Below are 14131 nucleotides of genomic sequence, written 5' to 3'. Positions count from 1 at the left end.
TAGACTGTATATAAAAGGCAGACAACGCGTCTCCACTTCGTCCCACTATCCAGAAATGAAGCCAAGATTTCCAGGATGCAAACACAGCCATCTCCGAAATCTGAGCCAAAGTAGGAGGAAGCGGAGACTCGTTGTCCAGCCGTGCTCCAGACCTCTTCACACGTGTGTACTCAAACCACATAGAGTGGCACTCCACCACAGGACAAGTCCATGTGCAAACTGTAATACGTTTTATTTCCACAGTCTCCCAGATGTGTGTAATAATAATTATTTCTCACTATGCCAGAGCAGCGAGCAAGAGATTAAATCAGTGGCAAAGTGGCGGGAATGAATACGGAAAGCCGAGACGTTGCACTCCTGACTCACTGAGTTACACACACACACACACACACACACTAAAACCTGCCGTGTTACAGCTGTCTCTACTTATCCCAAAGTCTACAATACTTAAAAAGGCGGCACCAATACTACTGGAGACGCACACACATCAACAGATGACACAAACTAAAAAGAAGCAAAGTGATGGACATTAACCGGCTTAAACCTAATTAGCTAATGAACCTGCCTGAGCCAAAGCAGCAGTAAAAGCGAACCACTTTACAGTTTGTTCAGCTGATTCACTCGGTCACGTCTGCTGTGATGATTAACCCAAACAAACGTGGGCAGCATGTGCACACACTGGGTCGAGGACCGTAAAAACACGACACTCTTCCATTCAGAGTCTGCAGGAATCCTGAAGACGATCTGAGACCCCCCCCCCATGCCGTTTGCCCTGCTGGGTTAATGGCCTGTAACAGCTGGGTTTTCCATTTAAAAAAAAGAGAGCGTTGGGGGTGAGGGGTGTGATTTGAGTGCATGCGGTAGCTTCTGACACCCCCTTTCCAACTTTACAATCTTTTCACATCTGCGTTTGACTGGGGAAGGTTTGGAGTCGAGGCAGAGGCTTGTAGCTTCATGGATACAAATGATGCAGCGAGGGTACGGCCGTCTTGGCACTGATCTAATGTGTGTCAATAAAACTCATTACCACCATTAAGCGATGAGGTGGGGTGGGGTGATCCTGCCCGGATTTATGCATCAACCCCATTTGTAATCTTGGCTGTAAATGCAAGGGAGCTGCATGAAGAATCCATTTCTGAATGGGGCGAGCGGGGGGGTGGGGCCACTGTTTAATAAATTAAAATGAAATTGAGACATTAAATGACCATTCATCCTTGTACAGTAGCTATTACAGAGGCATTAAAAGTACGAGAGAGACCAACAAAGAGTGAGTGTGTGTGCGCCTCAAAGTGAGGGAACCAGAGAGGCTGCATGCTGCACTGACATCACCACAGCTGTGCTGAGTGGGCTCATACAAAACGCCCACACATGGCTCACATCCGACAGCGGCGCACATCAAACATTAGCCCGGAGTGGCACAATCTTTGCAGAGTGCTCATTGGTTCATTTCAACTCTCTCCTCCGTGTAAATCAAAGAGTGGAAGTTAGGTTAGATTTTTAACATCCTTGCTGGCCATGAGCCGAGTTTACTCCGAGCTCTGCGTTTTTTTTTCCTTCTCTCTCCTAAACAGTGCCAGGGCACATCTGTAGCTGCAGACTCAACATCAGCAGTACTGCCCTCCTGAGAGCAACTCTCTTTGCTTAAAGCAGCGTTTGGCTCTTTAGCTGTGGCCGGCAGCTCGTATAATTCACTCGGTTAGTCTGTGTTTAACAATTGGGGGGAGAAATGTTTGTGCAGCTGTGAGACACAGGAACATGGTTTGTAAGAGTTCATCAGGTTTGGGAACTACTGGTGCCGCTGGGCTCTAATACCAAGTCAGGTAAATCGCATCTCATCGCCGTTGATGACGTTTCTAACATGCGACAGAGGTGAAACTTGAAGAATACAAATATCTCAGGGTAAAAACAGAGGGGCCATTCATGTAGGACACACAGAAGATGTCCAATTGGAACGAGAAGGAGAATTTCTGCTCTCTAAACACAATATCATATCATTTATAAATAATGACACAATGAATTCAATAGCGAATCCTGATCAGTGTGTTTTCTGTAAAGCTGTGTTAGCATCTATGTCTGTGAACTGTTCAATGCGTCTTATATTGTTTTGACCTACTGTGACAACTCAAGCATCTGATCGGAATCGAATGCCTCTGTATACACATGGTGGTCTTTTAATGAGGTTTTACAGATGTACGTGCTGTGAGAGCAGACGTATGCAGTCGATGAGAGAGACTTTAACAGACTGACTCCGGGATAAGTACTGTTTGCCCTACTGCCCAAACTGTGCAAACTGCAAAGCTGTTAATTTAACAAGTTCAGCAAAGTTCACTTCAGTTCCACCACGGCCTTTGAATGTCTAAGCAACAATAATCCAGAGCACTTCCTTATGCAAATGAGGGGAAACAACCCTTTGAATATTAGTGGGGGACATTAGCATTCAGGTTGCAAAGTGAAATTTAGAGCATAGATGCCCTCCGGAGTTTCTAAAGCTTTGGCAGTAAATCCTCTCGCATACATAAATCAGAAGAGGGTCCAGGTTTGTCGAGTCTGGCCTTGTAGCCTGAAAGGAAGTTTCAACTTTACACCATCCATTCACAACTATTGATCCGCTGTGTGTGGGAAGCTGAAAGCAGGAGAACCGTACATGGTGGGGAAGGTTAATCTGTACACAGAGTAATATATTGCACAGGCCCGGGCAAAGTAAAGAAAAGCAGTCTACGCTATATATTACACACACAACGTGACATTAAACACACTATCAAACCAAACGACCTGATAGGACTTTATAGCGGTGAATTTTGAGGGAGGCAAACGTGGCCCTCGGCATCTTCCTTTCGAAAACAGATGGGAATCTGACACGTTTAATAATGTGATACTTTGGTGATCCCAGCAGGAATTCAGTGATCCTGCTTCAGGACACTACAGCTCAGTGGATGCTTGCCAAGCTGGGGGCTTGAACACTGGGTGTTTCCAGCCGAACATTTTCTGTGGCCCATTTACATACAGGAGGGAGCTAAATATTAGAAAGATCAGAGATACAAAGTACACCTAAATCACGACAGAGGTGAAGTAACACCTTTGACACGACTTCTGCAGAGAGTGAACATAATAAAGCTGCACAAAGGCTGCAGAGGTGAATCTAACAAAAAGTTACATCAGTGAAAACATTGCCCACATCTAGCTTCTTTAGTGTGCTGATGTGTGACTCGCCTCCGTTCTTTCTCACTGTAAATGTAATATTCAAGAAAACTCCAAGCTACACTACCTTTAAATCATCTTTATCAATATAGCACGGTTATACTAAACCAAAACTCTGATGCCTCAACACAAAACACTTGAGAGTTTGGGTTTAATATGACCCTGCCGTTATAATAAAAGGCATTTGACTTATCGAAAAGGAGAGTGCCATGTTTCCCATGCAAAGAGCACATCAGACGAATAAACAAACATTTGATAACTTTAAGATGATCTTAAAGTTGTGTATGGTTGGTTTATTTCCTACTGTTTTACTGTGGGACACATTGATCAATCGCAAAACAAAATAAGACAAATTATAGAAATAATTGTTAACTGCAGCCCTATCATATACAGATTACAAAACCAGAACAATAGCCCTCACATTATCATCTGAAAACTACTTTTAATATACACATACTGTAGACTTTAGATCATCTGACATATCAGTCACCATGATGAGGGCTACAAAGTCTACCAATTCATAAATATAGATATATTCTGGAAATCTTATTTGCAATATCGGTACTGTGCGATAATAAAGAGGTTACCACTTCCCGATTGGTCTGGTATTGACTGGCTGTGGATTTTGTCTTAGTTGTTAAAACTGCAAAAATAAAAGTGACAGCTGAATTTTATTTTCCCCGCGAGCACTTTGGGTTTCCGATAGGGGAGACACTATCATTAGAGGTCTATAAAACAATCAATTAAATTTAAATTTTAAATGTTGTCCAAGGAATTTAATTATCTAACCCAAAATAAGCCAGAGGACTGATCACTTCATTGGTTTAGAGTGAGTTGCACATCCCAATATCCTCGGCTCTAATGAGCACCCGAGGGCTGATATAAAGAGCACTGTCTCCAATAGCGCTTCTCAACAACTTAAGTCCTATTCAAACAGAATCACTCCTGACAGAAATGGATTAAATTGCTTGGTTGCTTTGCCAACACTTCAACTAAAGCGGAAATCTCAAAAACAGGCCTGTGGTTAGCACATTATGTTCTAGTCACATCATCGTCACGTTCACTATGTAAGCTACAGGGTCTGCACAGCCCAGTAGCCTGTGTCGTCTTTCACTGGAGTTAATCCAGCCAGAGGTTGGATTGGCTCTAGAAGTTGACCTGTCCGATCTCCCTCTACTGAAATAAGGGGGAGTTGAATGGACATCTATATGCACAAGAAGTAAAATCACACATACTCCGTGTTTAATATTGTAGAAATGTTCCGGACACGTGTACAAGTTCTTACACTTGCCGTGAAACTTTAAGCCATGGTGCATCAGGGGTCCAACTTACTTGAAGTTCTTAATCTTTTTGACTTACTGTGCTGTGGTTTCTGGAAGCACACTAAGTTCCCTGTGCTGCAAGCAACACAAAAGCACATATTTTTGTTTTGAAATAATGAGAGGAAGGCGGCAGTGCTGAAACAAGAGGTTCCCGGTGGGTGAGGAGCCTCTGTTGGCACTTCTGTGTGTGCCGTGAACCCAACCGGAGCTTATAATAATCACAGAAAGCGGTTACATCTTGGAAAAGCTAATCAAGACGAGAAAATACCATCAAAAGGAGAAAGTCAGGTCATATTAAATCCATAACTTAGTTTAATGTACTTAGGAACCGTCTTTCAGTAGAGATCACCCGAATCATGGCTCACTTTACAATCCTAGTTTCAAAATAGATGATTACTGAGCAGCGATCCCCCCCCCCACCCGATCCCACCCAGCCAGACTGCTCCTCTCCTACACAAGCCGATCAGGGACAATAATAGACGACTTCTCTGAACAACAATAGAAGACTGACGGAGGGGCAGGCCGGATAATAGGGTTTATGTACAAGTTTGAGAGGCGCTGGGGTTAAAGGTCAACGACAGACACGCGCGTCTACAATGTAACAGACGTCTTCAAATAATGACACAAAATCACTGGGACAAATCCCACGTTTTATGACAGGGGGGGAAACAACAGAGTGTTTACTACAAAAATCATAGGGATGACTTGATTGCAGCCACTAATGATTAATAGAGCCTGACAAATATCAGTTGGCTAATAATAACGGCAGATAAGAGCCTTTCATATACATATATGAGGCAATATAAAACTAGTTTTTATAGGAAAGATAATGCATTTATACATATAACAAAATATTTATTTTTCTCTATATATTTCAAGTTCTATATACTTGTTTTTTGAGTTTTTTATTTATAGTTCTTATTAAAAAAGTATAAAGTTAATGGTTAAACTGTAAAATATCAAGCTTCAGTAACATTTCTTTCTTAACAGCAGCACACAATTCACTGTAGACTGTACAGACTGCAGAAGGGATTGGTTTATTTGTAGCTCTGCATTTGTTTCAATGTTAATTCACGTTTGGGGTATTTGGTTGTATTGGTTTTTTGCTCAATTATTTATTGTTAAAATTATGGTTAAGCTGTAAAATATCAAGCCTCAATTACATTTCCTTGTTTGAAAATGACACCTCCAGGAATTATTCAAGGGCAAATTGTTTTTTTGATAAATCTAATTGGCGATAAATCTATACTGGAAATGTTATACTCCGTAAGGCAATCTGGCCCATTATCTATTTCAGTCGGGCTTTAATGATTCTAGTAATGTTTATATATATGTCTGTGTCTAATTCAAATTCGCCAGCTGTAGCAACCAATTCAGTCGGAATCGAAAAAGGTTTACTGAATTTCTTTCAAGGTGGAGAATCATGACCCAAAGAGGTATTAAAAGCTCGGAAGAGGCCTTAACTAACATCAGATCATCAAGCCATTAAAATGAATAAATACATTTTTATCCTGCCTTCACACATTTCGTGTAAATCTGGTTGTCTTCTGATACAAAACTTACTCTGGCTCAAATGTAGGAGAAGGTATATCCTCTTACCAGAAACTACACTTATAGAATATGGATTTCTGTAGGCTCCCTGTGGCCATAGAACATTTTAACTTTGAATGAATTATCATCCTCAGGTTCTGCTGTTTGTCGTGTTCTCCACAACCTACAGTGGTGCCGACATTAAAACATGAGGTTAAAACAAAGTGGGAGAGTGCTGCAGCCAGTGTCTTCTGGCATTATTTATATCCTAAGCCTCGGGGCCATCCCATTCCCAGCTCCACTTGTCTCCATTGATCTGCCTCAGCCTCCCTCAAACCTCAGGACTGAGGAAAAATGACCCCCCTGTCCCTCCAGCAGTGCTCCATTTCCTCCTACAACACATCCCAAGACACCAGGTCTCAACCCACTTGATCCATCAACTGCAGTTTCACAAAAGAACTGGCAGGATAAGAGGGATTTTCCGGGATTTACGGTGACATAAATGTGGCATCTTGCTCTTCTTTACGAGAGCTTAAGATATGCTCGGGCCCAGACTACTGCTCACTCATGTATTGCTCTTCTACTGCCTTGTCTGGACTGTGTAACCACACCTACAGAGCTGCACTAGCTTGGATATATTTACCTCTACAACTGTGGCGCTCCATGCAGGAGCCCCACACAGGTTTTACCATGCAATTAACATAGACAAAATACAAGATGTGGATGATGACATGGCTTTAGAGCTGACGGCTAACTATAGAAAAGTTGCATGTTATTTTGTCCATGCCAATCATGCACAACATTTGGTGGATGCAAAGTCAATATTTCCACTTTCCAGTATTAACCGTTAACAGTGATTTGTGGCGCCACTAACGTGTCTCGTCCGGCTCCTTGTATCCGTTGCTGGGATTTCAAGGTAGTGGTCCTGGACCAGCCATCTATTAGTAACCAAGGCAACAGGAATTCCCGGGATAAAGAACAGGGCCTGGGGGTCTAGAGAGAGCGGGCCTCTTTGCCCTACAACAAACTTAATGGATGCTCAGGTCTGCAATAAGAGAAGTGTGCAGGGGGGAGGGGACTGACGGGTAGCCCGGGACTCCGATGGGCCTGTGCAGCCTTCCTGTCTCACTTTCTAGGAGGCATGGAGGAGCCATTTCTGACCACACAGCAGAAACATGCATATTGAGGCAGTTTTCAGTTTTATCGGCATCTTGTCACCATAACATCTTGTGGTTTACGCGTGCCCCTCCAGGTGTGCTGCAGCCAATGAAAACACAACTACCTCACATCCTAAAAGAGGGCTTCATCTTATCTGACAGCCTCACAGAGTGTTTGACCAGGTCTGAATCTGTATGCAGGTATGGCTACTGTCACACGGGAGGATTAGAGGGGAAATCCAGTGTGCAAATCACTGTACTCCTGCATATGCTTCCTCCACTGCAAAAACTGATCATGCATTTACTCACCAACAGCAACAAATAGCTAAATATCGTAGAAATCTTGCAAAAACACTGATCAGGTAAGAGATCATGTCTGATATGCAATGCAACAGTCTTGCAAATTCATTTCCCTGCATGGAGGTCATCAAAACACGAAATCGGGGGGTTTTCTATTAAACCCCATGTACGGTTAAATTGCACTTTTGAGGATTAACCTGGCCTCACCCACCCAGTGAACTTTCCCCTTGAAGAACCTGCAGGCCTACATGCCAAAGCTGCCACATTGAGCATGGCCCCTGCAGCTGTGTTGTGTGTGGCAAAGGGTGGAGGGGGAATCAAGTAAACACACAAAATAGCCAAATAAACAAGACAAACCCAAGAATGCATGCATGTATTGGTACTTACTTTCCAATCACCTCGCACAGCTCGTAGACATCCTCGAACAACACGTCGTCGTCCGCCATGGTCATGCAGGTAAAGGAGGATGCTCTCCTCGGGAGGTTTGGGGGGAATCAATAATAACGTGTTTCTCCTGCTGAATGGTGATGCTGCTGCACACCGCTGGTAATTCAAACCCCCTCCTCCTCCAAAATGTCGGTGTCAGGGTAATAAACCACTCGAGAGCGGCCGAGGAGTCCAAGTTGCCCAGCTAGCAGCATTAGCTCGCGTCCGAGGCTGTCACTCCCGCGGCCCCACCTTCTCCTATTCTCCCGGTAGCCTGGCTAGCCAGCGAGCTAGCTCAAACAGCATCCATGGAGCCGAGCCCAGGGCGTGGAGATGTCCTCGCTCGTTTGCAAAAGAAAAACAGTCCGCTCTGCATGCCTTGCTGCCGGGGAGTGCCAGGTGCGAAACCCCCGCGGTAACATCCACAGACACGAAGCAGAGACGCTCCCCTTCTTCAACCGCAAGCTAAGGGGGGCTCTGGAAAATGGTCGGCTAGCCTGGTTAGCAGTCGATGGAATCACCGGTTGGTTCTCGCCGTGTACACCGAGTCGTGTCGGAGATGGCTTATCCCCGAGAAAACGCGAGGTGACCGGGCTGCAGAGTGCTTCAGCTTCCCGAGCCCGAGTGGGCGAGCTCCGCGCTCATATCGACGACGGTGTCCGCTGCACGCACCGTCCGTGCCGGATGATTCTTCAGTGCTCCAGCGCAGCCTTCGCTCCGCTCACCGCCGCTCCGGTTCCCGTGCTGTGGCTCTCGGATGCTGGCTGGCTTCGACTGGCTGCTCCCCCCCCATCGACTTCCACCAGCGCCAGGCCCCGCCCTCTGTCGTCCAGGAAACTGGTGCAGCCGGAGCCAAAATGGTGGCCCCCTCTCTCGTTTCGGCAACACCGCCCCGAGCCAAGATGTCGTCCCGCGGGGCGTCAGATTTAGGCGCAGTTTCCTAATCTCCTCCAACGATTGCGTCCAGCGTGCACCGCGCATGCGCGCAGCGTCCACAGCCCATCACCTTACGTCAGCCTTTCCCTTGCTTATCTCCATCCTTTCAACATGCAGTTTTATTCCTCTCTGAATATATCACCTTCGTGAGTAATAACTTAGTCCCGGTATTCTGCCTGTCAGCCACACCAACACACATTTTACTGCATTTCACCTCACACAGAATATAAATGTGGAAAATTGCAACATGCAGTGATTCCCAATTCCCATGGGTCGTTAGGGAGGTTCCCTCAGCAGAGTGAGGGGCAGCTTAGGGTCCATATAATGAGATAATGACACAGATGGGATTGTTATGATGATAAACTTTAATCACTGGACTCTGTGTGATTATAAAACCCATCTGAAGCGTTTATTCCACAATTTAAGCAAAGCCTCCTGAAGGCATTAGTTGTGATAAGTGTGCAGTTTTACTTTGACTTGCTTTACCTCCACGTTATGTATCTGCAGGTCCAGGATTTCTGCAGGTGCATGGATGCAAGTGGAGTTTCCTCAGGTGTAGGAGGATGAACCCTGAGATGTGTTGATGACGCCACCTAGAGGTGATGAAAGGAATCATACACATCCCACCATGCCGACAGGAGCAGAGTGAGAGGTGTAGAATAAGTTAAGATAAAAAAAAATGTAGAGGTGACATTTTGGACATTCTGGTTCTGTAACCAGTGCTTCTGTACCACCAACATACAATTATAACTCAATATAATTTCATAAAGTGAGATAAAGTGTCTGTTTATCATTTTTAAGATGATTTAATGAAAACTGAAATTAAAAAAGGTCAAGTGTGCGTGACACTGACACCATCGACTTTGACACACTAGCGCAAACTGGTTGCAGCACAAGGGGGTCATGTAATAAGAATTCAAATAATAGAAACAGAATTTTAAATACATAATAGAATATGTATTGCAATGTAGGATGTTCTATAAATATGCAATATAGAATATGTGATTGTGCCGTTTTAAGGCCTTGTGCATTCTGATTGCTGACTACACAATGTTTGAGGTTTGACTTATCAGTGTAAGAATATACTTATAAAATATCCTACCTATTCATTATTCCATGGTAAAATAAATGTAAACACTTCATAATGAGGATGATTTGCTCTCTCAGGTGATGCGAAAAACTAAAGAGAAGAACTAACCAAAACAAAGTTTGAGTTGAGAAACAGAAAATAAATAAACGTGTTCTCAGGCAGAAGGTTAAACTTGCAGATGGTGATAAACAAAGACATCTGGTGCCACTAGAGTGTGCTGTTTTCAAATGGCACCCTCTGCCGTTTCCATGGCGCTGTATCCCTTCTGTTCATCATCTGAGAGCCTCCCCCATTGGTTGAAGCCCACTCCAGCAGGTACCAATACCACGATTGGCTATTGATGTGGTCATCATAGTCTATGTATGACAGTGCATGTGCGGTTGAACAAGCCTTCCGTGCAGAGATGCTTCCAAAAACATACTGATGCATACACACAAGTTTTCATAGATATTAATAATAAGTAGTAAGAATAATTGACGTAGTACGGTGAGACAAACAGAAGAAAAGAGTAGAAATGAAACGAGGGAAACACCATACATGGGGAGGAATGGGAAAGTGCACTGTTCCCATGGTAACTGGGAGGGGAACTGTTTTGTGGTCGCATGTAGAATCTGAAATTTGGGAAACACGTGCACACACCGATACAAACTTGTCTTGTTTTCTTAAGAGGATGCGTTGAACTGCAGTTAAGTAAATTATAAGGTGTATTAATTATCCACAGCTGCAAATTTATCTATGACCATAATACATCTACAGTATTTGACCCTAACTAAATTCTAAGCATAAACTGTTTGTTTGGATTAGGTTTGTTGTCCCCAAACAGAAGTTGAAATGATTTTGGTGGTTGTGTTGCTTATTTTTTTTATATATATATATATATGAATAAAATTGTTTACTTCATTCCTTTAATTACTCTTTCATTCCCTCACTTTCCCAGAGCTAGGTGGCATCAGTTCTAAAAGTTTCAGTATTTTTAAGCTTATATATTTTTATATTTCGTTCCAGGGTATACTGTGTAAAGTTGATCAACTTGTACCAACTGATTAATCCTATAGCAAAAATGTGTCAATAATTCATCAACTGCCAAGGATTATTATAATAATAACAATAATAGTAATAACATACAATTGGACAATCAAACTTGTTTTATTTAAACTTCAATATTTGACAGTAATGGGATTTTAAATTGTTCTTTAAATAGTCTGTGTTACTAGTATCGATGAAAATGGATGACATGTCTTCACTTCCTCCCCGTATCCAGAAATGAAGCCTTGGTCAAGTGGTAAGGATTCCTGGTTTCACGCAAATAAATACTGTATATAAACAACATCCACGTATCCTTTCCATACCAAGAAAGCCGGAATCAGCTTCATCTTTCCCTGGAATAACACAAAAACAGTGAAATCACAAGTACCTGTTATAAGAGAGGAAGCTTCAACAAGTTTTTAGAGAGAATTATTTCCCCAAATCAGTTTTCAAAAATGAAACTATCTGACCTTCATCCCTTCAGATGAGTTGAAGAAAGAAAATACACTTTCAACGCACTAAATTAAACTATCTCACATGTAGCCAACAGCATTGCTGTCATTAGCTAGCTAGCTTGGTGGCTAATTGCCCCGCACACACGACGAGCTAGACAAGCACGTGCTACATTGACCGAACCCTCACTGGACATGTTATGGCAAGTCCCTCCACAATATGCTCATTTAAATGAGCTATTAAATCCTAAAAAAGCGCCGTTCCGCATGTATAATGAGTAACGTTGACGGCAAAAGTCGTTCTGACAGAAGCAGTTCCGGCAGGAGCAATAGCATGATGCCTCCGGTAAAAATAGGCCTTAAACGCGCCATAGGGACAAAAAGGCCGCTTTCCTATGTACGTCTCCAATGCACTTAAATAAGCAACGCAGTTTATTTCTGTGAAGTTATCAGGATAAACGCGAGATGATCAGTCACACGTTCACCCATTGGAAAACGTGCCATAGGCAATTTTTAAGGCTGTGGAATAAAAACAGTTATACTCCCCCAAAATCCCCATTTTCCTTTTTTGAAATATTGTTCACCCTAATAAAAAAAATCCCTTAGATGGCAATTCCCACCTTTTATGTCGATATCGTCTGGATAAATCTGTTTCCACTGCAGACTCCCCTCATCAAGTCCTAATCGAATGCATGGAATCACTGAAGCAGACACAACACTCTTACAACTGTAAGAAGTACTAGATTTTTCCTTATTACCATGTAGGGTTGAAAACAAGTCATGAATAATAATGATCAAATCTTCCCAGAGTAATGGTGATGTGAGAACACTGAGCTTTTTTGCCATAGGGAGGCGCCATAGACAAGTAAGAGCCAGAATTCAGTCCTGCCAATGGCAAACAGGAAGCTGAAGGTACAATAGTGTTTTGTAGTCTTCCTCTGTATTGTTTTAGTAAATACAGTCTGTTCTGCCATTACCTGTGTATTTTATGTCAAATATAACTTTCCACAAACAATAACTAACCTACTAATAAGGGTCAAGAGCCTCAAAACATTATGTTGGGGTTTATTTTGTTTGCTGCTCCACTCGTCACGCAGGTGAGAGGCTAGTTGCAGTCTCTCACTTATGGAAGGCTGTACTTACAAATGTTTTTAGAAAAAAATACTGCAATTGGCATAATCTTGTAATCTTCATTTAATGAAGGTGAGCATAAATAATAATGTGGATAAAAACATTTTTCCCATTTCTTATTTTCATACAGCCTTGTTCTCGCTGTAAGAGAGCTACAGTATAGTGCCATACCGAATTTAATTTCAATAAACAAGATTATACAACAGCTTTAGAAATTAAAGTGTGGAAATAGAAAGCAAACAATTGATAAACTAGCACCATAAGCAAACTTTTGAAGGGTTATTTAGCTGGAAATTTGGAGTTAGTATATGCTAATGTTTGTCTGGCATATGTAGAGTTTATGTGTTTTTGAGGAACTTCATTAAGTGGTGCTGGTCCCTGGTGGTTTAAGCTCCTGGTCATGTGGGGATCAGCCTCTTTGTAATCCTCTGGAAAGAGAGAGGGAAAGAGGGACAGAGGGAGAGAGAGAGCTCTAACTGTTCTTAAGGTGCAGTACAGTTTTGAGAGCCCTATAGGGAGAAGCAAGGCAAAAAAGGAGTTTCTACTTACAGGCCCTAAACCTGCATGCCTAAATAATACTCATTGTCTTACAATCGATTGAGTTGAACATCTCTCTAGCGTGGAAATTTGGACCTTCCTGGGAATCATACTGACTTTCCACAATTTCCAAAGATTTCAAACATTCTCAGAAGCATCTTGGATTTATTCTGAAAACCCGGACTCCTCTGAAACCACCCTTCACATTGCAAGTTGGGAGCTATTCCAGGATTTGAGTATTCTTGCGACCTGGGAAACACTTGGAAACTTTATTTCTGCTCCTTATTTCTTGCTCTGAAACAAACCGTGAGATACTTTGTTTATGGTTTTTGAAATACTGGGTCTAGTCTATGTGTTTTAACGTTGGCGTTACCTTTTGCCCTAATCTGGGAACTGTTACCATTCAGCATTTTTAGTCTAAGTAGCTCTAAAATCAATTGTACATCTGTGGAACTGCATACTGATCCTACGAGTTTAGCAACCAACCCTTCCTGAATAAGAGTTCCATCTTTTCCTAGGAATTTCCTATGGCTCAATCAGGCTCCTGCCCAAACCAAGACATATCAAATGCTGCCATTGTACACAGCCCAATGGGTGTTTCTTCAGACCTGGACACCCAGAAAGGAAGAGAGGGTGAGGAAGGAGAAGAGGAAGATGATGAGGTGGAACTAGCTGAGGAGGTAGGGGAGGACGTTTTGATGATGGCTGAAGCAGGACAGGAGCGTGAAAAAGACAAACCTGGAGCACAGGATGAAAGGGAGGAAGTGGGGATTATACAAGAGGATCAGTTACCAAATGGAGAATATAAAGAGGGGGAAGGAGGGAGTGAAACACTACAGGAAAAGGGGGAGGGAGGACTAGAAACGGCAGATGAAGAGCATGAAAAGATGGAGGACCAATCAAGACAGAAAGAATGTAAAGACAAAGAAGAAGAAGAAGAAGAAGAAGAAGAAGAAGAAGAAGAAGAAGAAGAAGAGTTTAAAGACACAAAGGCAATGACTGAGAGTACATGTCAGTTATCGTCAT

At 42.7% G+C, this 14131-nt stretch overlaps 1 protein-coding gene across 7 annotated transcripts in view; it reads right to left on the bottom strand.

Moving 5' to 3' along the window:
* The window catches only part of LOC128430849 (peripheral plasma membrane protein CASK), a 44087-nt gene extending 35413 nt beyond the window's left edge, over window positions 1-8674 (bottom strand). For 4 of the 7 annotated variants that reach the window (XM_053416938.1, XM_053416939.1, XM_053416937.1 and 1 more), the window contains exon 1: window positions 7895-8673. In XM_053416938.1, the coding sequence (XP_053272913.1) occupies window positions 7895-7959 (65 nt within the window). In that variant the 5' untranslated portion in view covers window positions 7960-8673. Of the gene's footprint in view, window positions 1-7894 lie in introns of all 7 variants that reach the window. The other 3 variants (XM_053416935.1, XM_053416936.1, XM_053416940.1) reach the window with 2 other exon arrangements.
* Window positions 8675-14131: the final 5457 nt, after the last annotated feature.

Source organism: Pleuronectes platessa, chromosome 24 (assembly GCF_947347685.1).
Source record: "Pleuronectes platessa chromosome 24, fPlePla1.1, whole genome shotgun sequence".
Taxonomy (NCBI): domain Eukaryota; kingdom Metazoa; phylum Chordata; class Actinopteri; order Pleuronectiformes; family Pleuronectidae; genus Pleuronectes; species Pleuronectes platessa.
This window is presented reverse-complemented; position numbering and strand designations above follow the sequence as displayed.